Source organism: Oratosquilla oratoria, chromosome 7 (genome assembly GCF_046742065.1).
Source record: "Oratosquilla oratoria isolate Oo_2021 chromosome 7, ASM4674206v1, whole genome shotgun sequence".
Lineage (NCBI taxonomy): Eukaryota > Metazoa > Arthropoda > Malacostraca > Stomatopoda > Squillidae > Oratosquilla > Oratosquilla oratoria.
In genome coordinates, this window is record NC_134783.1 from 281,416 (window position 1) to 305,645 (window position 24,230).

At 38.2% G+C, this 24,230-nt stretch overlaps 2 protein-coding genes across 4 annotated transcripts; one reads left to right on the top strand and one right to left on the bottom strand.

Annotated features, from left to right (window-relative positions):
- Positions 1–269: 269 nt before the first annotated feature.
- On the top strand, positions 270–22,881 carry LOC143026891 (uncharacterized). 3 transcript variants are annotated; one of them, XM_076187678.1, is made up of 3 exons: positions 270–456; positions 22,309–22,446; positions 22,565–22,881. In XM_076187678.1, exons 1-3 carry the CDS (start codon positions 301–303, stop codon positions 22,568–22,570), a joined length of 300 nt encoding a protein of 99 aa, XP_076043793.1. In that variant the 5' UTR covers positions 270–300; the 3' UTR covers positions 22,571–22,881. The 3 variants fall into 3 exon arrangements, with proteins under 3 accessions (XP_076043793.1, XP_076043790.1, XP_076043791.1); XM_076187675.1 differs by lacking the exons at positions 22,309–22,446; positions 22,565–22,881 and adding exons at positions 7,797–7,996; positions 18,178–18,311 and having other exon boundaries at positions 270–341; XM_076187676.1 differs by having other exon boundaries at positions 22,309–22,881.
- LOC143026971 (zinc finger MYM-type protein 1-like) lies at positions 14,022–16,445 on the bottom strand. Its single transcript, XM_076187767.1, has 2 exons — positions 16,303–16,445; positions 14,022–16,174 (listed from the first exon to the last, which is right to left on the bottom strand). Exon 2 carries the CDS (start codon positions 15,397–15,399, stop codon positions 14,161–14,163), a length of 1,239 nt encoding a protein of 412 aa, XP_076043882.1. The 5' UTR covers positions 15,400–16,174; positions 16,303–16,445; the 3' UTR covers positions 14,022–14,160.
- Positions 22,882–24,230: the final 1,349 nt, after the last annotated feature.

The following is a 24,230-nucleotide window of genomic DNA, read 5'->3' on the forward strand; positions in this document are numbered from 1 at the left end:
GTTTTACTTTTTTGTTAATAACAGAAGAAAATAATTTCAAATAACTGGTTATCTCTCATATCTACAATTGATAACATATGGATTTAACACGTTACCAAAGACTCGTATATAGTCTTTGACGTTACGTCTATGCCAAAAATATTGGAACTTTTGTTATGGTCGCTTGTTTCGGCGACAAACAATTCAGGTCACAGGAGTTGGTGTTTGTCTTTTGCGGTAAGCGGGAAGTATTGCGCATTTTTTCTCAAAATTTGGTGGTGACTTGCCTTTACACTTTTACCATTTATACCAATTGCTGCAATGTCTTCCTCCTGGACTTTGCGTCGGAGACAGAAGCGAAAGTTGGTATCTTATTTGCAAGAAAATGTCGAGGATGTTGCTGGCAGCATTGCCAGTACAAGCAGAGATTCAACATCAGAGAAGGACAAATGTAGTACCAGTTTAAATGATTCTGAGGTACAAGTAGGTGCATATCTATGCTCTGATGATATCAGTGGTAATAATTGACAATCCTTATGAGCTGCTGGCCAGTTATAGTAGTAGCGACCAATCAGAGACAGAGGAAAGTGAAATTGAAAATGGGATCAGGTGATTTCGGCCCAAATTGATTTCGGCCCGGTGATTTCGGCCCAGGGCGAAAATAACTTTTTAAGTATCACAAAAAAATCGTTAAAATAATCCAGTTACCCTTACCTATAGTTTTATTTTTTGTTAATAACAGGAGAAAATAATTTCAAATAACTGGTCCTCTCTCATATCTGCAATTGATGACATATGGATTTATAACACGTTACATCTATGCCAAAAAATATTGGAACTTTTGTTATGGTTGCTTGTTTTGGAGCCAAACAATACAGGAGTTTAGTGCTGGGCAAATACCGCTAATCTCAGTACCGGAATTACCGGTAAACAACAATGCCGTTACCGGAATTACCGGTATTTTACCGGTAAAAGACTCGTGAGGTACTAGTCGCCTTTATGACTTAAATCTTTAAACAAATTTCATCCTACTATGGTGTGTAGTCACAACCCCATTGCATATTCTGTATATTGAAATAAAGTAAAAATTTCGATAGCCAGTTCTATTTTGTTTACGATATTGTGTTTATGGAGATATCTGGCAACTCCTCCCACCAATCGGAAGCAAGCTATGATTCTCAACAGTAAACACATGATTTTGAATTTTATAGATATCAGTGCGTTATCAAAGTTAGAGGTAGAAGCATGCCGCCTATCTACAGTATCCAGCCTCCCAGTTTAACTGTCTCTCCTGAAAAATCAATGTTTTTGTCCTTTAATAAGCTATATGTCTGGTTCTATTTTACATATTATTTTGATTGTTATGTCATTGTAAAGGGAAAAAGTCATACTTTAATTGGTGCTACTTTAGTATGCTATCTACCGCGCAAGTGAGTGAAAGGAGGGTGGGTGTGGTGTATAAACTTTTGTCCGCCTCTGCATGCATGGGTCTATGTTTGGAGGGTGCATGTGGGAGTGGGAGTTTTGTTAATACACACACATACACATATAAAGCTTTGACTAAATTGTAATAAATGTTTTCTTAAAAACTAACCTAAACTGACTAATTTGTAATAGATGTTTTCCTAAAAACTGCTTTTAATGTTCCCTTGTTTTAATACTTATTTCATACAAATTAGCCCAGCACGTGATCCAAAGACCAAGGTGAATACTCAAGGATATATTAGATTTCATTGTTAGCATATTTTTTATTTATTTCCTCAATTATCTTTTCATACAAATTAGTTCATATTCTTATTTAGAAACAGAAGCATATTGGCATTTTCATCACTAGCATATATATATATATATATATATATATACATATATATATATACATATATGAGTCTTCATTTGGCGACACGCGGAATTTTTCGATGAAACTTTCACAATTAATATAATTTCGTATGCTGATCACAAAAATAACATTAATTCTATTGAAAAATTGACAAAAATGCAAAAAAAAAACCGGGTTTAATGGTAAAATAATTACCGAGACCTTAGCGGTACATACTTGCTTAATGGTAAAAGTTTAACCAGTAAAATTAGCGGTACAGTGGGCCGTCAGTATTGTCACTCAGTACCATCCAAGATCTAAGAATATAAGGTCTAACCACTTCCGACCGAATTTCGAGGGAGTTGGCGCAGCGGGCCCGTGAACGTCACCTGGCTGTTCAAAGTGGGGTTGGCGGGTCCTATAGCTGTCAGTTGAAGCTGGTGCGTCGTTTAGGAAAGACGGTTCCTTCGCTCGCACCGCTCCACGCAATTAGTTATATTCTGACAAATATTATATAAATATATATAAAATATTATAGTTCCTGTCTATATATATGAATATATAATATATATATATATATATAATATATAAAATATTATAGTTCCTGTCTTCCTTGGCGTTTCACAGTTTTCTTCAGTGTTTCACAGCCTAATGACGTCAGAAGCTGCGAACAATAATTCAAACGGTCTGACCTGTATATTTAGACCTTGGTACCATCAAGCCGAGACGTGCTTACCGCTCTCTGAGTGTTATGGTATAGCTTATCGGTTAACGGAGCCTTACGGTAGCAGAATTTTTGCTGGTAAGCAACCGTCAAGGTTGTTACCGATAAAACCCGTAACTATCGGTAGCTGCCCACCACTACCGTCAGTACCGTCACTCAGTACCACCAAGCCGAGACGTGCTTACCGCTCTCCGAGTGTTATGGTATAGCTTATCGGTTAACGGAACCTTAACGGTAGCAGAATTATTGCCGGTAAGCTACCGTCAAGGCTGTTACCGATAAAACCGGTAACTTTACCGGTAGCTGCCCACCACTAGCCGTCAGTATTGTCACTCAGTACCATCAAGCCGAGACGTGCTCACCGCTCTCTGAATGTTATGGTATAGCTTATCGGTTAACGGAGCCTTAACGGTAGCAGAATTTTTGCTGGTAAGCTACCGTCAAGGTTGTTACCGATAAAACCCGTAACTATCGGTAGCTGACCACCACTACCGTCAGTACCGTCACTCAGTACCACCAAGCCGAGACGTGCTTACCGCTCTCCGAGTGTTATGGTATAGCTTATCGGTTAACGGAAACTTTAAGTTTGCAGAATTTTTGCCGGTCAGCTACAGTTTTGACCGGTAGCTGCCCACCACTACCCTGCAGAGTTCTGGCCGAAACATCCTACATTCGATGCACTTCCCCCCTGCATGCTCACTAATGAAGTTGAACTTGGGATTTGGTTGTTCAATACAAATTTTTGCACTATCTTGGCGTTAAATCTATCTTGACATTAAACATCATGATAACACAGAGCGTTACCATGACATTTAACATCAAGATAAACTAACGCCAGAATTATTTTTTTGAACAAACTAACCCTAGACTCACCAATGACAATGTTAGGCAACTTTTTGTGCAACAATAACACCATTTACCTTAGTCCACACACGAAAGTTGTATAATTTTAATTTAGATAATTTGTTTAATAAATTTAATTTAATTTTCACACAGTATGTGCAAAAAATATTGTTACTTGAAATGATATATAAGTAATTTTTTAGAATTCTTTTAATAATATATTTTCTTTCATTAATAAGTAAATAATAATAGCAACATTTGGAGGACTGGCCAAAATGTCCTACCCTGCAGAGTTCTGGTGATTTTGGCCCAGAAAAACCCTGGGCCGAAATCACCCGAAACCTTGAAAATTATGCACAAATGGAAGTGTTGTTGCCCTACAAATCTGTAGACACCGAAACCTTGGTTAAGAACTGGGCCATCAAACACCAGATTAAGCACTGTGCGCTAAGAGACCTTGTTAAAATTTTCAATTTGCAATTTGATGCAAATTTGCCTTCAGACCCTCGGACAATTTGTAAAACTCCATTAGGTCTAACTGACCTGATAAAGAAAATCTGCGGAAGAACTTGCAAATTACATGCCTTGTGATTTTAACAGAAAACTAAGAAGTTTAGATGAAGTTGATAGATATAAAACCACATAATTCAGAGCCTTTCTTTTGTATAATGGACCAGTTTGTCTCCAGAAACACATTAATGAGAATGTTTATAAAAAAAATTCTTCTTTTGAGTGTGAGCACATTTCTGCTTTCAGTACCCAGAGATCCAGAAACTGGAAAAAGCACATAGATATTTGATTGCTTTTGTAAACCACTTTAAAGATGTGTATGGTTCTAGGCATGTTGTGTACAACATTCATAATTTGTCATTTAACATACATACATACATATACCAAGGCTTTTTTCCCCTTACAAGGGAGGTAGCCAAAGAAGGAAAGGCATAAAATCATTTCCACCCATTCCATCCCTGAATACACTCCACACCCCTCCACCCTCCCTCTTATCTGAGCACCTCCTGGATGACAGGTCATCCCTGCACCTTGTCCACTGCCCTGGGTCAGAAGCAGTGTCGCAAGACACAGCACATCCACAGCAAGGCCGCTTCATCAAATCGGCGACCCCCCCTCTCCGTGCCCCCATTGCGTAAAACGAGAGAATGGGGAGAAATCCCCTCGGGCTGTGTCAAATTTTGATCACACATACTACCCCACCCCCCCGCCCACTCCACCCCACGCAATCACAACATCATCCATGTACAACCATTCTCCATTCACCCCTGTCTTCTGTCCTCTCCCATCCTTTCTCAACAGACATTACCCTCTTCCCCAAAGCCCCCTTCACCCCATCCATCCACCTCATCCTAGGACGTCCCCTCATGTTCACTCCCTCCACATCTGCCTTCCATACCTCTTTTACTAGTCTTTCTTCACTCATTCTTTCCATGTGTCCAAACCATCCTAATATTCTTTCATCAACCCTATCTCCCAGCTCCTTTTCCACCCCTGTTCTCCTCCTCACCTCCTCATTTCTCATTCTATCTAGCCTAGTAACCCCCATCATACTTCTCAGACACCTCATCTCAAACACATTCAAACTCCTTCTCTCTTCTTCTCTTATGTTCCATGTTTCTGCCCCATACAGTGCTGTTGGCACAATCACTCCTTCATACAGTCTCCTCTTAGCATCCATTCCCAAATGTCTATTCCTCATTACACTCTTTAATCCACCAAGGCATTTACTCGCTTCTCTCAATCTACGTTCTACCTCCACCTTCACTCCACCTTTTCCTGCCACATTTGCACCCAAGTATCTAAAACTATCCACTTCCTCCAGTCACTCTCCCTTAATGCTCACCTCCAGTCTACTTCCACTTTCACCCCTTGTACATCTCATCACCTTACTTTTACCCACATTTATCTTTAGCTTTCTTTTATCACGTACTCTCCCAAACTCTGTCACCAACTTCCTCAATCCCTCCTCCGATCCTGCCACAAGTGCAGTGTCGTCCGCAAACAACAGCTGGCTCACATCCCACTTTTCTCCATTTTCTTTAACCATCTCCAATCCCTTGCCCACAACCCTTGCATTTACCTCTCACACCACCCCATCCATGTATAAGTTGAACAACCAGGGCAACATAACGCATCCTTGACGAAGTCCCACCTTTACCTCGAACCACTCACTCTCTCCATTTCCAATCCTGACACAAGCTCTACTACTCTCATGAAAACTCTTGACAGCTCCCAGAAGCTTTCCTCCTATCCTGTATATCTGCATAACCTCCCACAGTGCCTTTCTGTCTACCCTGTCATAAGCCTTTTCCAGATCCATAAAAGCCCAAAAAACATCTTTCCCCTTTCCTATAGCTTTTTCACATATCTGTCTTACCACAAAGATCTGATCTACACAACCTCTACCTGTCCTAAAACCACACTGTTCCTCACCAATTACTCCCCACTGTTCCTCACCAATTACTCCTTCTGTTCCTCTCCTAATCCTCTCAATCAAGATCCTCCCATAAGCCTTCCCAACTACACTTAACAAGCTAATCCCTCTGAAACTACTACATTCACACTTGTCCCCTTTTCCCTTGTAAAGAGGAACTATACAGGCACTCCTCCAGTCCTCCGGCACTCTACCCTCTCTCCAGCAAACATTGAATAACCTCACCAACCAGTCCACCATCACTGTACCTTCCTTTTTCAGACATTCTGCATGGCATACATCCAGACCAAGTTTTACCTGCTTTCATCATCTTAACAACTGCCTTCACCTCATCCTTCCTTATTTCTCCTCACTCATCACTCTCATTTTCTTCGCATTTCCCACTGCAGCTATCTTTCCTTCCCTATCCTCCTTCACATTTAGCAACTCCCTAAAATATTCTGCCCATCTTCCTCTTACTGCCTTCTCTTCCATTATCATCTCTCCATCTGCACCTTTTAGCTTTTCTTCTCTACTTGATTCGCCTCCTCTTCCTCTCTTAATTTCTTTCCAAAACATCTTTTTATTACTTTCAAAATTTTCTGTCATACTCCTACCCCATTTCACATCTACTCTCCTCTTTGCAACTTTTACCTTTTGCTTTACTTCTCTTTTCTTTTCTTTTCTTTGTACCTCTGATATGACTCCCTCGTCCTATTTTGTAACCAATCTGTGAAAGCTCGCTTCTTCTCTTCTACAACCTTCTTTGTTTCCTCATCCCACCATTCACTACCCTTTCTTTTATTTCCCCCTGTCCTTCTTGTTCCACACACCATCCTTGCACACTTTATGACTCCCTCCTTGAACCATCCCCATTCCTCTTCCACACCTAGCTCTACTCTATCCTTTACTCCCTCCCACTCCTCCTTCAGCTTCTTTTCGTACGCCTTCTCCTTTTCCTTTTCATTCAAAGAGTTCACTCTAAGAACCTCCCTACCTTTTGTCCCTTTCCTCTTTCTCTATTTATCCAGATGATGTAAATAGACATGGATCAATTGATAAATTCAGTGCCTTTCCTTTTGAGAATTATCTTGGATACCTTAAAAGATTGCTTAGAAAACCTAACTGTTTTCTCATGCAAATAGTTAATAGAATTTATGAATTGAAGGCATATGAACCTGAAGAGAAGAATTCTAAATATCCAGTTGCAAAAGTGGTCCACAGTAATTGGCCAGTACTAAGTGATTTTCTTTGTGTACAGTTTAAAGTTTTATACCTTAAGAACTTTTATATCAATGTGAACCCAGCTAACTGTGGCATAATTATAAATAGTAAGGTTGGGAAAGTAGTGAATATATTGAAATATGAAGGAGACCCAGACATTTATTCGTCATATCATATCTACAAAGTTTATGAAGATTTGTACACATATCCTGTGCAGTCAAGTTCTCTGGGTATATATGCTGTTAGTAATGAAAGTAAGAGCCTAAGAACATGCTCATAAAAAGATACTGAACGTAAATGTATTCTTTTCTCCCTTCAGTCTCGTTTGCCAAAGTTTGCATCTTTTCCCTTACTTCACAGTCCACCAACAATGAGCTGCGGCTTCTGTTGAAAAATGGTTGTCTGATGTAAAATATCACCATATTTTATTTTATTTGATAGTAGACATATTGAGATTATTATATAGGCTAGTGTACTACAGCCATGTATTGATACCACAGTTTTGACCTAGCTCAATGGATAGAGTAACCCTGGCTTTATGTACTGAAGGGGGATTCCTGCCCAGACTTATCCGGCATTGCTAACTTAGACTGTACCTCATTACTCATCAGGTGCCAAGGAGGGCGATCAAATCTTCTTAGAGGAGTCATAGTTCAGTATAGAGTGAGGGCTACCAATACAATATACTGTTCATAGAGCAGTGAGGACTGTGTTGCACAATTACTGTACAGTACAGTACATGTTGAACCTTCATGTATCTTTTATAAGCCAATTGTATTTAAAAGCAGGAAGGTATGGCAAAATTTGGAGTTATTGTCTTTGAGGAAGGAAATGAAATTGCTGTGGTTCCTGATACCTGGCTGCTGGATGGGAAATGTTATTGGCCACGATACTGTGACACTTCAAAGCTCAACAGAGCTATCAAGGAGAGTCACCCCAGAAGGAAGCTGGATACAGTATGATGCAAGAGTACTCGGTAAATGTGGTAAGTAACTTTAATTTCTAAATATCCTATATATGAATAAGTTTGAATAGTTCAGTTGGCAAAATAGCAAATTGAATGATCCATAAATTATTTTTTAAATTGGTTGCTTTGAATGTGTGACTTGTTGGCACTGTTGTATTTGTTTTTATTGGGAGGCTGGCAGGGCCGTTTCTAGCTTCGTGGGGGCCCTAGGCAAGAGGCAGTTAGGGGCCCTCAAAAGTTAGAGAGATAGACAGATTGGTATTTCATTTATACCTGTGAAGTTTGCCAAACAGTAATCAAACGACTTCTATATCTTTTGATGGTGTTAAAGGATGCAAGTAACTATTACACCATATTTATTTATTTAAACATTTATTTTAACTTAACATCACAGTCTCTGAATACAAACCACACTTCAAAATATTGGTAACTTAACATCACAGTCTCTGAATACAAACCACACTCCAAAATAATAGTAACTTAACATCACAGTCTCTGAATACAAACCACCACCAACTGCATTGTATTGGGCTCAAAATCTCTGCTTTCTGGCTTTTTTACTAGAAAAATCATCAATGATGTCTTCATACAACACGTCTTTCCCCACTTCATGGTTGATGCTGATTATTGCAAGACCACTGAGTCGCTCCTGCCCCATAGATGATCTTAAATAGGTCTTGATGAGTTTCAGCTTCGAAAAGCTCCTCTCTGCTGAGGCCACAGTCACAGGCAGAGTACAGGCAATTCTCAGTGCAACCCACAGATTGGGATACAATTCCTCAAAATGTTTTTTGTGGATAAAGGTGAGGAACTCAAGAGCAGTCATTTCATCTGAGGGCAAACTTGGTAAGTGTTTAACTTCCATAGCCAGTTCCTTTCCATCAATGTCACTTTCATTTCCAGAGGTTAATGTCTTGCATAGTTTGTCACACTGGTTGTTCAATGACTGATTGTAGCAGTGTGTCGGTGAGGAAAGTTGAAAAACGGGGTTTCGCTTACGAAGTTTAATTGCAAGCGGATGTCAACCAACAAGCGACGTCTAGAACGTCTTCGTATTAGTAACTTAACAAAAACAAAAGATGTCTACATAGGATTCAATTAGATACACACGACTAAAAGTGCTGCATAGGATCTAAACCTATTACAAAGTATAAAACATATGAGAATCACATATATAAGGAATCTACAGCACCAGTATACAATTCTTTAACACCATTTTCATGTATATAAAAATAATAATAAGACAATTAATCTCAATTTACCACATCCCTTTTCCCATATTGAAAAAGGAGTATCCATATGAACATAACTGAAACATTTATCTTTATAACACCACAATTATAGATTCAATCTATCAGGTGGTTTCACAACTCTGCTAGATCTTCTAACTGGTTGTGGACTTGGTACATTCACTGCATTATCATCATCATCAACATTTACAGAGGAATTGTTATCAGCCTTATCCATTACTTCTGAACTATTAGGACAGTGTCCTTGACCTGAAGAATACATAGTCACAAAAGGTTTACTGCTACCTGAGTTGTCTTTACATACAGTGTCATTACTGGGAACAGTTGGTGTATATCTAGGCATAAGTTGATCATAATGTCTTTTCCAAACAATGTTTCCAAAATCTTTTAATATCACTTTGTAGTTTCTCACACCTAGAACTTCAATTACTTTCCCTTCCAACCATGAATGACCTTTGCCATAATTCTTTACAAAAACAGCATCATCAGTCTTATATTCAGACTTCTCAAACTTATACTCTTTTTCCTTCTTATTTTGTGGTTTAATTTTCTCAATTATACCTCTGAAGTTTCTGTTAAACATTAGCTCAGCTGGAGCTTTACCTGTGGAACAATGAATTGAACGTCTGTAGTTATACAAAAATCTACAAATTCTGGTTCTGATATCACCTTCCTTAAATTTACTTAATCCTTCCTTGAAAGTTTTTACAGCTTTCTCAGCTAAACCATTAGATGATGGGTTATATGGGGCTGGTGTCATATGTTTTATTCCATTCTTTTCAAAGAAAGTCTCCATTTCCTCAGATACAAATGATGAGGCATTATCTGAAACTACAATGTCAGGTAACCCAAAATTACAAAAAGTTTTTCTCAGCATAGAAATTGTTACTGTAGATGTTGTTGACTTTGTTACATGAACATCCATAAATTTTGAGTGTGAATCCACAATCACTAAGAAATAACTTTCATTGATTGGACCTGCATAGTCCATATGGATTCTACACCAAGACTTACCTGTCTCAGGCCATGATAAGGTAACTTCCTGAGAACCTTGAAATTTTTTAAAACAAATTGAACAAGCTTTAGTAACCTCAGATATATCTTGATCTAACTTAGGCCACCATATCCAATTCCTGGCTTCAGCCTTCATAGCACTGATACCATTATGACCTACATGCAGCTGTGAAAGTACACTACAGTCGTACCTCGGTACTCGACCATAATCCGTTCTGAGGTGGTGGTCGAGCACCGATTTGTTCGAACACCGAAACCAATTTTCCCCTTATCACTGTCTTTCTTTGGACCCATTATTAAGGGCTAGAGCAACACGAAAAAGTTTAAATCTGGGAAGAAATACTCGAACAAACTGCGTACGTCTTACTCCGCTGGCGGTCTGAGTCGAACTGACGCTTACCCGCTGTTCGAGCTAGTCGAGTACCGAAAATCTGTTCGAGGTCCGATGCATTTTCTACTCGAATTTTTTGGTCGAGCACCGATTTGGTCGAGTATAGAGGCGGTCGAGTACCGAGGTACGACTGTACTTCTTAATTCAGCTGGTATAACTAATCTATTCCTAAATAGCAACACATCTTCATATATACTTAAATCTGCTTTAACTGCTGCATATTCAGAAATAACAGGATTATCAATCCACCCAAATTTAACACATTGGAAAACCTTCCTCAAAACAGGATCACTCTTTGTCATAACCTTAACCCTTTCATAGGAAATATTTTGATCTTCCAAATTTTCAACTAAATTCACATATTCAGCAGGTGTATGTGAGTCTAAAACAGAATCTGATACAGGCAAACGGCTCAGGTTATCTGCTACAATGTTTTGTTTGCCTGATTTAAAACACAATTGGTAATCATACTGGGATAACAATAATGCCCAACGCTGTACTCTTGCGTTTGCATTGACAGGAATCTGTTTCTCACTACCAAATAAACCAAGTAGAGGTTTGTGATCTGTACGGAGCACAAACTTACGTCCAAGCAAAAAATATTTAAACTTAGTTACCGCGTACACTAACGCTAGAGCTTCTTTGTCCAACTGAGAATAATTTAGCTCAGCAGCAGACAGCTTTTTACTTGCAAAGTAAACTGGTCTTGGACTACCATTCATTTCTTGAATTAACACACATCCTACTCCTACTGGTGAAGCATCTACTTCAACAATAACATCATGTTCACCATCAAAATTGGCTAGTAAATCAGAGTTGACTAACTCTTCCTTAACAGTCATAAATGCTTTTGCTTCAACAGAAGACCACTTAAATTTTGCATTTTTCTTCAGTAAATCATACAGAGGTTCTAATACACTTGAAAAATTTCTTACAAACCTACAATAATAAGTGACTAGACCCAAAAATGATTAAACTTCACCTACAGACTTTGGTATAGGTGCTTCTAAAATAGCAGCAAGTTTCCTTGGTGAAGGTTTTATGCCATCACCTGAAATGACATATCCTAAGTATTCTAAGGAATTGGTATTCAGAACAGTTTTCTTTTTGCTAATAGCAACATTATGTTTCTGAAATACCTTCAACACTTTATCTAATCTCATATCATGTTCCTCTTTAGTCTCTCCTCCGACTAATATGTCATCTAAGAAGACAAATACTCCATCTATATTCATCAATAATTGGGATATCAATCTTTGGAAGATGGCAGGAGATGATGCAAGTCCAAAGGGTAATCTTTTATATTTAAAAAGACCTTTATGAGTATTAATTACTAGCAATTCTTGACTCTCATCATCTACTGGCACCTGTAAGTAAGCATCTTTTAAATCAATCTTTGAGAATATCTTGCTTTTCCCAACAACAGCAAGGATTTCATCAACTTTAGGCAAAGGGTACTGGTCACATGAAATACTTTTGTTTAACTCCTTGAAATCTACACAGATACGCATTGACTTTTTGTCAGCTTTTAACACTGGTACAATTGGAGCTGCCCAAGTACTAGAATGTACTGGTTCAATGATATTGTTATCAACTAACTCTTCTAAAGCATCTTCTACCAATTTTCTGTAGTGGTAGGGCACAGGCCTTGCTTTTTTCCAACTAGGTACAGCACCGCTCTTTAGGTGTACCTTTGCTACAACACATGAAATTGGCAATCTAGAATCAGCTGAAAAATTATCTAATTGTACCTTGGAATCCAAAACATTAACTCCTTCCTCTATACCTGTGAGTGCAATACCAATTTTAGGCATTAAATCTCTTCCACATAAGTTAGAGTTATTAGATTCAACTACATACAAACTTTGAATTACATTGTGACCATTGTAAAATATATTTGCATAAACCTTACCCAAAACATGCAAATCATTATTACCATAAGCCTTCAAAATTTTATCACTAGGCTCTAGAGATAAATTTAATTTCTTAACCCAATGTAAGGTTAGAGTCGACACACTGGCACCACAGTCAATTTCATACGGCACATTATGACCTTCAATATTTATATCAACCTTGTTTCTCACTGGCAAAACCTTACCTACAACACTGTGTATAGGTTCATGAGAAATATCAACACTAACCACTTCTGGAAGGCTAGGTCGATCCACTAAATGTAACAATTGGTTATCATCACTACCAGTATCTCTTCCTGAGAAATTCCCTCGAAAACCATATTAGTTTTCTTTTTTCCAAACGTCTTCTTGTTGGTAAATTTTCCAAAAGATCCTTTCTGGGCACTGTGTGGCTTACCAGACACAGTCTTATCAAAACGGCACACTCGTTTTAGGTGTCCTCTCGTGTTACAAACTGAACAAGTTAGGTGCTTAAACCTACAGTTCTCACTTTTATGTGGATACCCGCAATGCTTACAACTTTCTTTTTTCTGACTATTAACATATTCAGAACTAACCCCCACTTTCCTCACTTCAGTAGTCGGGAGCTTTTCTCCAACGAAAGCTTTTTCCAAATTTAAAATTTTCTCTAAGGTGTCCGTTGAAGACATAGTTTGTAAATCCAAATTCTCTGCAACTAAGTTCGGGAAATACACTTCAGTTTCAATAGCCATAAACAGTTGGTCTCTCACTCGGGCGTCGAATAAGGTCCCAAAGTTGCAATCTTTGGCTAGACTTTTCAAGTCTGCATACAAGTCTCTTAAACTTTCAACAGATTTTTTCTTTCTGTTTTGAAATTTAATCAAACTCCGATGATAGCTCGGTTTAACCTTGTAATGTGCTTCTAAAAGCTTCACTAAATCATTATAGTCTTTCTCATGTGGCAAATTAGGTGAAGTGAGCGAAGCTAGCGTGCTGTACGTTTCACTTCCTAATGATACTAATAAAGAATTTTTCTTCTTGTTATCATCAGTGACTCCATTGTATGCAAAATGAGCTTGCAGCATACTAAGCCATATCTCCCACTTAATCTTATTGGGGTCAAAACAGTCAATCTTACCTGAGTTATTTGCCATTGTAATTCTACTTGTATTAAATCCAGTTTCCTATTGAAACAATTGATTCGTAGCCTGCTACACAAAGGCTATTTACGAATCCAGAGTGGCCAGGACGGTTCCGATGGGGTGAATGGGTGAGTATATCTTCATCCTTCGATTTCTCCACCATCAGTTGGAAAGGCAGCTATTTCTGTCTTCTAAAACTTAAATCAGTCCTTTAGCACACAAATCCACAAATCCTCGTCGCCACTGTAGCAGTGTGTCGGTGAGGAAAGTTGAAAAACGGGGTTTCGCTTACGAAGTTTAATTGCAAGCGGATGTCAACCAACAAGCGACGTCTAGAACGTCTTCGTATTAGTAACTTAACAAAAACAAAAGATGTCTACATAGGATTCAATTAGATACACACCACTAAAAGTGCTGCATAGGATATAAACCTATTACAAAGTATAAAACATATGAGAATCACATATATAAGGAATCTACAGCACCAGTATACAATTCTTTAACACCATTTTCATGTATATAAAAATAATAATAAGACAATTAATCTCAATTTACCACACTGATCATCCAGTTTCTGGAAATTGAGCAGCACTCCAAATTGGTCTCTTACTTCACTCAGAGTTTTAAATCTATCAGTTAAGGATTGAATGGTAGTGTCAACAACAACATTAAAGAATATTATTTCTAGCCTCTTCATTGCATCTGCAATGGGCTCATCTGCGGCCTCATAAGCAAAGTGTCTTTTTGTACTTCTTAATCTCTTTTCTTTGAGTACAGCCTCTACATTCATTTCCTCACACATATCTTTAGCAGAGACTTGAGCTGAAGTGAATCCAATTCTTCTGTAGTTAGTCAGAGATGTTTTCGCTTTAGTAAGGAGGTCAACTGCCACATCAAGCTGCATTTTAGGAGACTGCAGGAGCTTACTGACATGGTTCACAATGTGTAGAATGTCATACCATATGACTGTGCAAATGATAAATCGGTATGTCCCCACCTCTTCTGCCAGACTTTGGGCTTCAACCTTGGTCAGAGGATCAGACACTTCCCTGACCTTCAACAAAGCTTCCCTTATATTAGAGGCCTGATACCGCACAGCTTCTATGCTATTCATACGGCCCTCCCATCTTGTGTCACTCCAGGTCTTGAGTGCAACAGTGACATAATCTTTTAGGATTGCCCATCTTTGTGGTGAGGCTGAAAATAGGTTGTACAGTTTCTGAACAGTGTCGAAATAGCTAGTGGCATCTATTGAAGCTGTTGCTGCATCAGATATCATCAAGTTTAGGGAATGTGCTCCACATGGAACATAGAGTGCACGAGGGTTCTTCTCAAGAAGTCTGGCTTGAACTCCTTTGTTTCTCCCTTTCATGTTGGCACCATTATCATATGATTGTCCTCTGCAATCTTCAAGGAGAATATTCAGTTCCGTCAGTTGCTTTATAATTAGAGATGACAAACCAAGACCTGTTGTTTCAGAAGCTACAAGGAACCCCATAAAATGTTCCTTAATTTCTGGTTTCTTACCCATTTTGACAGTCCTTATGACGACTGACATCTGTTCTTGATGGCTTACATCGGGAGTACAGTCCAAAATAATTGAATAATATTTGGACTGTTTAACTTCAGTCACCATTGTGTCCATTATTTTAGTACTGATTGAAGCAATAAGTTCATTTTGGATGATATTTCCAAGGTAGCTGGAATGACTGAACTGGCCACTCTCAACACGCTCAATGTGCTGCTTCATGACAGGATCAAATTTAGCAAGCAGCTCCACCTCTTTTAGAAAATTCCCATTATTCTGCTGGTGTAACGTGTTTGATGAACCTCTAAATGCAAGATTTCTCTCGGCTAAGGATTGGATAATGGCAATTAAGCGAGTCAGGACATCTCTCCAGCTCCTCTTTTCAGCCTCCAATAGTGTTCTTTCAGCTTGGTCTATTGTCTTTCCAGTTTGCAAAAGGAGTTGTAATCTTTCCAGGTTGCCATGTGCGCTATGTGTGCTGGACTGCTTTCATGACTTTTCAAAAGTGTGCCTATGTTTTTACAGTCTGTCAGTCCTTCTGTCACTAACTTTTGTTCTTTGGTTGACAATAATTTACAACAAAAGCAATAGAGAGCATTTTTTTTTTTTGAGTAGATAAGCCAAGTCCACTTCATCTTTTCTCCATTAACCAATGTTCTACAAAAATAATGATAATGAAAACTTCTTCCGTCTTCTTTTTTGGGAAATGTGAAATCAGAACTAATCTGAAATGGCCCTCTACCTACTGCATCCGTTCTAAATGCATCAGACAGAATGGTTGGCCAGTTAGCAGGATCTAGTGGTTTAGAATAAATGGGAGGCTGCTCAGAAGTAGATGATGTCTTCTGTGGTTCTGGGGAATGTGGTGGTCTTGGTGGCAGTACAGCTTCCTGGACAGATCCTGATGAATGTGATGGCACTGGAGCATCCTATTCAGGAAGTTCAGAATATTCCTCTGGCTTGCTATCTGGAGCTCCAATATATTTTAGAATTGATCCTGCAAAATTACAAATTTCCTTAGATGATTAGGCGTTAGTCTAAAATAATACTCACCATTCAGAAAACATAATAAAACCAAACTTTGATATGTTTCTTTAAATTATTAAATATACGATAATGAATTACCTTTTTCTTTTGACCATTTTTCTTCGTCAAATTTCTTTTTCTTTCGTTTCTCTGTTCCGCTGAGATAAATTCGTTTTGATGCCATTACGGGAATGATGATTGGCGAGTCTTAGAGTCTAATGTAGGCCTAGCACAGAAATCTGTTAAATGAAAACCTTATAAATACATGGAATCAATTTTATATACACGATATTCGAGTAGAATAAATATGATTATTTTCATTAGTGTAGGCCTAACACAGATATCTGTAAAGTGTAAACCTTTTAAATACCCCTTAATAAAAATAATTCTACATACACGAAATTCGGGTAGACCTGAAAGGTGAACAGATGGGTGATTGTTGAGCCTGTGGTTATCTTAATATTATATAGAACTAGAGAAACGGACCAAACGACAAACGGAATAGAATTCATGTATTTCTGTCACTTCCTTTTGAGCTAACCTTGGTCCTGCCATCTAGTGTTTTTTTCATTAGGTAGGTGAAGTGAGAAAATAAATAATCATAATTTTGATGATAAAGAAATAAGCGAATAAATGAATAAGAGATTGGATAAAATATCGATACAAAATAAACAAACTTGAACATATGAACATATATGAACATTGAATATTGAAAAAGGTGGAAAAGGTAAACATTCCATAGAATACAAACATTTCCTATTGTGCATACAAATATAATAAAAGGAATTCCAACTTACAGTCACAGAACACACAAACTTACAAATTTACACTATTAGAAGCTAAGCATGAAGCGACCAAAGAGTAAACAAGAACGCTGGTGATGCCAATTCCAGTGACAAATAAAGCCAAACAATTGGACAAAGAATAGTAAGCTAATGGCCAAAAAGAGTTTGTAATCAACAATTAATAACATCTGTAGCCATAAGCCCTAGCTTAGTGAACACATAAATGAATAAATAAAGCCAATTAATGCTTACCATATTATGTCTTTAGAATAAATAAGATGTAGGTGATTTTTAACAAGATAGTATTTTTAGCAGGCGATCAAAAAATTTCAAACAATAACAAACACTGCAAGAGGCGTGTTGTTTTATTTGCGTCGGCGGGCGGGAGAGGCACAGGCTCATATTTGAGGTAGCGTTACCTAGCCATTGGGCCGGCCGGGGGCCCCCTGGCAGGTTGGGGGCCCTAGGCAATCGCCTATACCGCCTATAGCTAGAAACGGCCCTGGAGGCTGGTTTGATGGGCTGGAAGCAGTAAGCTAGAAATAGGAGTATGTGGAGAGGCAAATATAATAGCCAAATAAACAATGACATCAGAGGTCTTTTGGACAACACAATAATATGGAAACTGACAATGATATTTTCCCACATACTTTAATAATAATGCTGCTACCATCAAATTTAGGTGAAACTATATTGTATCAGTACATTACTGTATAATTTGTATAGATACATCTAGACTATATAATAGCCATGGAAAAGTGATCTAAAGATAAATGAATTTCCTTTGTTGTCAAGAAGGAATTGCCTATACACAACACACAAACATGGTCACCTGGCTGGCCTCAACATATTCCAGTTCCAAGAAGAGTACTGTGACAGACTACTCACATAAGGTTCTAGCTGTAGCAGAAGTGATTACTTATTTTAGATCAGAATTCATAAGACCAGAACATATGTTGGATTTTAGTTGATGGCTGAAAACAGTACTATTGTATTTACCATCTTAATGTGTATGAATGTATGCTGTAAAACTGTTCTGATACTAATGAACAAATTAGGTGGTATGTTTATAGTACAGTATATCTGACATATGTTATTATTAGTAAAGTTAACAGATATTTTAGCTTACACAGTGTGTTATTTTTCACAAAAATATCTCGTTACTAAAACTTTCCTTTTTGCATTTCAGCTGAGTATGGTCAAGCTCAAGCAATGGCAAAGAAGGCAGAATATTCCTCAGATATTCAAAGTGAAGCAGAACTTGGAAGAGGAAACAGAAGGTAAAACTTTCATGTAGTCTTTCTTTCCAGTATTTACTTGCACCATTTTTATGTAACTGCACCACAAAAAGTTTTTGGAGCTTAACGCCTGTAGGTATAGTCATGTTCTGTAGTTATATTGCAATGTCTACCTTGGTCTGTTATAGCACTATCAAAGCATTCAATACTTCTGTGGTAGAGGGGCAGTATAACTAATGTTTTTTACTTAATATTTGTTTCCTTTGAAAATTGCACATACACTGTACTTTCACAATTGTTCAGTGGCTTAAATACTATATTTTGTTCAAAACTTTGTGATATTTATTTGATATTTTCATATTTTAGAATATGAAATGAGAATACTTTATATTTTTGATACTGAAAGAGTGCATTAGCATATTATGTTATATATATATATATATATATATATATATATATATATGTATATATATATATATATTTATATATATATATCAGATCTGATATATATATATATATATATATATATATATATATAATATAATATATATATATTTATATATATATATAATAAAGACTAGTAAAGGAGGTATGGAAGGCAGATGTGGAGGGAGTGAACATGAGGGGACGTCCTAGGATGAGATGGATGGATGGGGTGAAGGGGGCTTTGGGGAAGAGGGGAATGTCTGTTGAGGAAGGACGGGAGAGGACAGAAGACAGGGGTGAATGGAGAATGGTTGTATATGGAAAATGTTGTGATGCATGAGGTGGAATGGACGGGGGAATGGGGGGGGTGAGGTAGTGTGTGTGAGCAAAAATTTTGACGCAGCCCGATGGAATTTCTACCCGTCCTCTCCTTTATATGGGGGGACGGAGAGGGGGGGTCGCTGATTTAATGAAGCGGCCTTGCTGTGGATGTGCTGTGTCCTGCGACACTGCTTCTGACCCAGGGCAGTGGACAGGGTGCAGGGATGACCCGTCATCTAGGAGGTGCTAAGATGGGAGGGAGGGTGGAGGGGTGTGGAGTGTTTTTGGGGATGGAATAGGTGGGAATGATTTTATGCCTTGTCCCTTTTGGCTACCTCCCTGGTAAGGGGGAAAAAGCCTTGGTATATGTGTGTGTGTATGTATGTATATATATGTATATATATATATATATATATATATATATATATATATATATATATATTTGTGTATTTTGGGAGCAGGTTCTCTTTTAAACATGTTTGATTGAATACGACAGCATTCTGGAAGTTATTGAATTTCTTTCTTGTATTTTCTATTTTTCTAATTATATTCTTCCCTTGGATAGGGTGGGCATAGACCAATTCATTATACTTCTCCATTTTATTGCACAACGTTTCGTCTCTAATAAGACATCTTCTGGTATTTCTGTTTTAAAGATACAATAGATATTTATGATACTAGTCTGAATTACATTGATTATTACACATTTACAATTTATATCATATCTTACAATTGCATTTACATTTTAAATTTGAATGAATAATAACACTAAAGATAATATTATTAATAATAATAATGATAATAATAATATTAAAAACTACTTCTTGCCTTAGGTGAAAAGGATGGCGAGTCGGCTACATATTAATCCGGGGCGACCTTCTCCTATGCAGGTGTGAGGAGATTAGCGGATTACCCGTGACCTCTGCCCTTTTAAATGGTTCAGAGACCTGATGAGGAGAGGGGGTGTGTGGAGGGGGTGGGGGAGGAGGAGGAGGAGGGAGAGGAGAGGGTGAAGCTGAGGAGGAGGGGGTGGTAGAGGCGGAATGTTGCAATTTTTGGTTATACAAGGGGATATTGGATATTAGGTCGCATTGCAAATTGATGGAAGGGGCTTTTTCTCTAATGTATATAGATTCTAAGAGCTGGAGTTTTCTTATATATATATGTTTCCTTTGAAAACTGCACATACAATGTACTTTCACAATTTTTTAATGGCTTAAATACTATAATTTGTTCAACACTGATATTCATGTGATATATTCATATTGGAGAATATGAAATGAGAATATTTCATATTTTTGATACTGAAAGAGTACATTAGCATATGTTTTATATATATATATATATATATATATATATATATGTATGTATATATATAATATATATATATATATATATATATATATATATATACTGTATATATATATATCAATGTAACTAAAGGTTCAACAAAGAAATTAAGAAAAACAATAGAAGCAGCCTATATTAATACTAATAATAACATCAACCATAGAGATGGTTTTATATGCTTGGCAAGAGCTACAAGTTTATTGATAGTTGATGAAAACAAACGGACAAATGTTCCGAGCACGACGACCTTTCCTAGGCACCCTGTGAGGTGACATGCATGTGTATAAAATGTCCATGTTGTACTTTTGTGTTATGCTTTGTGATCAAGACCCTAAGGGTCGAAACATTAAGGCAGTAAAATTCTTCCATTATTCCTCGTATATTTTCTCTGCCTTTAGTTACATTTGTCATAGTTTAAATCAACATATATCAATGTGTATATAGTTCCTAGTAGAAACTAGTCTACGTAAGGACGTAAGAATGAAGGAGACTGCAAGAGACCATAAGGCCTACACTAGGTTTTCATTTTTACTGCAGTATGCATTGTAATAAAAAATTAGTTTTCATATTTCTCTTAATAAAGTCTACTTGTATATAATCATGCATGTTTCAGTTTGTGAGCTTCATCAGCAATGGGGGGACGGAGAGGGGGGGTCACCGATTTAATGAAGCAGCCTTGCTGTGGATGTGCTGTGTCTTGCGACACTGCTTCTGACCCAGGGCAGTGGACAAGGTGCAGGGATGACCCGTCATTCAGGAGGTGCTAAGATAAGAGGGAGGGTGGAGGGTGTGGAGTGTATTCAGGGATGGAATGGGTGGGAATGATTTTATGCCTTTTTCTTTTTGGCTACCCCCCTTGTAAGGGAAAAAAAGCCTTGGTATATGTATGTATGTATGTATCAGTATTGCATGATATTCACTTTCACATTTGACTGTACTGGTTAGATGTTTATCTGTATACTATACTGGACTAAGTCAACTGGATGCTGGTAAGTGCATTGGACAATTTGATATAGTTATTCATTTTCACATTTGACTGCATATGTTAGACATCACAGCCTTTGATGGAGAACTACTTTTCTGCCTACATGCCATGTGTATGATTCAGGACCAGACTAGGTGCCATGCACACTCGCCCTTCACCCCTACTCCATTAACCTTTATCCATACCTGCTATACTTCTTGGTGCATTTAACAGATTCTGGAATGCATCCAAAAATATGTATCAGGTGTGGTAATAGGTTAAAGTGGAGGGGGTGAAGGGTGAGTGAGGTGGCATGTAGCCTGATACTGAGCTATGCACATGAAGCGTAGGCATAAAAGTAGTTTTCCATCAATGGCATTGATGTCTAACCAATGCAGTGAAATGTGAAAATGAATAACTATATCAACTGGTTCAATGTACGTACCAGCATCTAGTCGACTTAGTCCAGTGTGTATGCGGATAACTTTATTAGTCCGACCAATTCTGGGAATAAGAATTAACGGATGTGGCCCAATTTAGGGTATCCATTCATTGCCCCTGCATTGGCCCAGCTTCTAACCGACACAGTCCAGTGTACATGCGGATAACTTTATTAATCGGACCAACTCAGGACACCTGAGTTTACGTAATTGGCCCAATTTAGTATAGGCCCGATTTAGGTTACCCGTTAATTGTCCCTGCTTTGGGCCAGCATCCAGCCGACATAGTCCAGTGTGCATGCGGATAACTTTATAAGTCGGACCAACACCGGAAATCTGAGTTTCCTTAACCGGCCTGACATTTCTTAATCGGCAGTGCCTGAATAGATATGATGTTGGTCCGGTTATTTCATGTTTGTTGGGTAGTTCGTCCACACATCCATCATCGTCGGCCAATGCTGATGTGTTATTGCCAGTATCATTCTGATAAGGAAGAGAGCAAGTTGATATTAATGAAATGAATTGTGTGTGTTAATGCAAGCTGTTTCAATAAAGTAAATGCAACCTAAACATGCTTCCAGATACCTGCAACTGAGGATGAACAGCAAAAAGTGGCTCAGGGATTCGAACATAGGTGGAACTTCCCACACTGTGTAGATGCACTGCATGGAAAACATCACAGTGCAGGCTCTGGCATAGTGGTAACGATTACTACAATTGTAAGGGATACTTTAGTATTGTATTGTTAGCTATTGTTGACAGTATGTACAATTTCCTTTATGTAAATGTAGGTAGTCAAGGTAGATTGTCTGATGGTGGTGTTTTGTCAAATTCTAGATTTAATCAGTCTATGAGGAATGGAGGAAGCTCACTGGGTGAGTGGGTTAGGGCGTCGTTACTTGAGGCGAAGGTCAAGGGGATGGCGATTCGAATCCTGCCACCAGCGAAGTTGAACCAGGGGCATGGTTCATTAAATTCCATGCTACAAAGCCCTCTATAAGGGGCACCTTCCTAGCCTTCCTTTAGGGGGGAGTTTGCGACGTTAAACCATATCACCATCATCATCATGAGGAATGGTACTTTAAATCTACTGAAAAAATATTCAGATGCCCAGCTCAAGACAAACTTTCATGAACATGTATCTGAGCACTCGAATGCCATCGGCATATATACAGATGGATAAAAAAAACCCTGTGGAGTAGGCTGCTCTAGGGTGATGCCAAACATTGTAATTAAAAATACAGGTAAATTACCTGTAGCATCCTGCCTTAAATATATGCATTTTCTAACTGCCCCCATAGTACAAGTTATGTTGTATACACTGACTCGACGAATCTCTTGTCATCTTCAGGGAAGTTGTTTCCATCTCATTATCTGGTCCAAGAAGTTAAAAATTGGACTTTCCTATTAATCAGTAGAAAATTAATAAATGTAAAATTTTGTTGGGTTCTGTCCCATGTTGGAATTGCTGGTAATGAACATGCTGATGTAGCAGCCAAGGCAGCAACTAGGCTTGACCACTGTTCCAGCATGGGAATCCCCATTCCAGATTTTAAAAATGTTAAATCTTGTTGCAGAGACCAGTGGCAAGACCACTGGTCTAATTTGACGAGTAATTTTAAATTAAAGAATATAAGACCCTCTGTTCAGCTATGGCTGTACTACCCAACTAACAGGAGATCTAGTATTATTTTCACTAGGTTGCGAATCAACCTTACTTTATGCAACTTATAAGTACCTGATGACGAGTGGGGCAGAGGCAGGTTCCTCAGTGGTGTTCTTGTCATGTTGACCAGTCGGTAAAACATATTTTAGTAGAATGCCCTTTCTAAGAAAACCAACACAGGACAAATTTGCTATCAGACAAATCCTTGGTAGAAAATTTAAATGAACATACTGCAGTGGAACAGATTATCAAATTCTTAAGAGAAGTAAATTATTTTATATTAGTTAATTTGAACTACACTAATTTGAATCTTTATTCATAGTCTTGCATTAATCGAGGGATAGGAATGAATATGGGATTAAACATGTTCTGCATACCAGTGTACATGGGTGTTTGTGCATGGGTTGTACATAGATAAACATATATATGTGCATGTACAGTATATATGCTCGCTGGCTGAGCGGATTAGGGCATCGTTACTTGTGGTGAAGGTAGAGAAGATGGCAGTTCGAACCTTGCCACCGGCGAAGTTGAACCAAGGGCATGGTTCATGAAATTCCATGCTACAAAGTCCTCTGTGAGAGGCACCGTCGTAGCCTTACGATAGAGGGGAGTTTGTGATATTAAACCATATCACATCACATGTATACTGTATGCATATGTATTTACCTATAGTCAGCGCAACGAGAAATGACCGCTAAGGCGGGGCTAGGAGATTTCCCGGTGTTGCCACACATGGGGATCCATGGCGAGAACGTGCGTGTGGATGCAATGTTTTCTGAATGCAGTGTGAGGGGGGCGGGGCCAGAGATTAGATGTAGCGGCAATGTCGCTCTC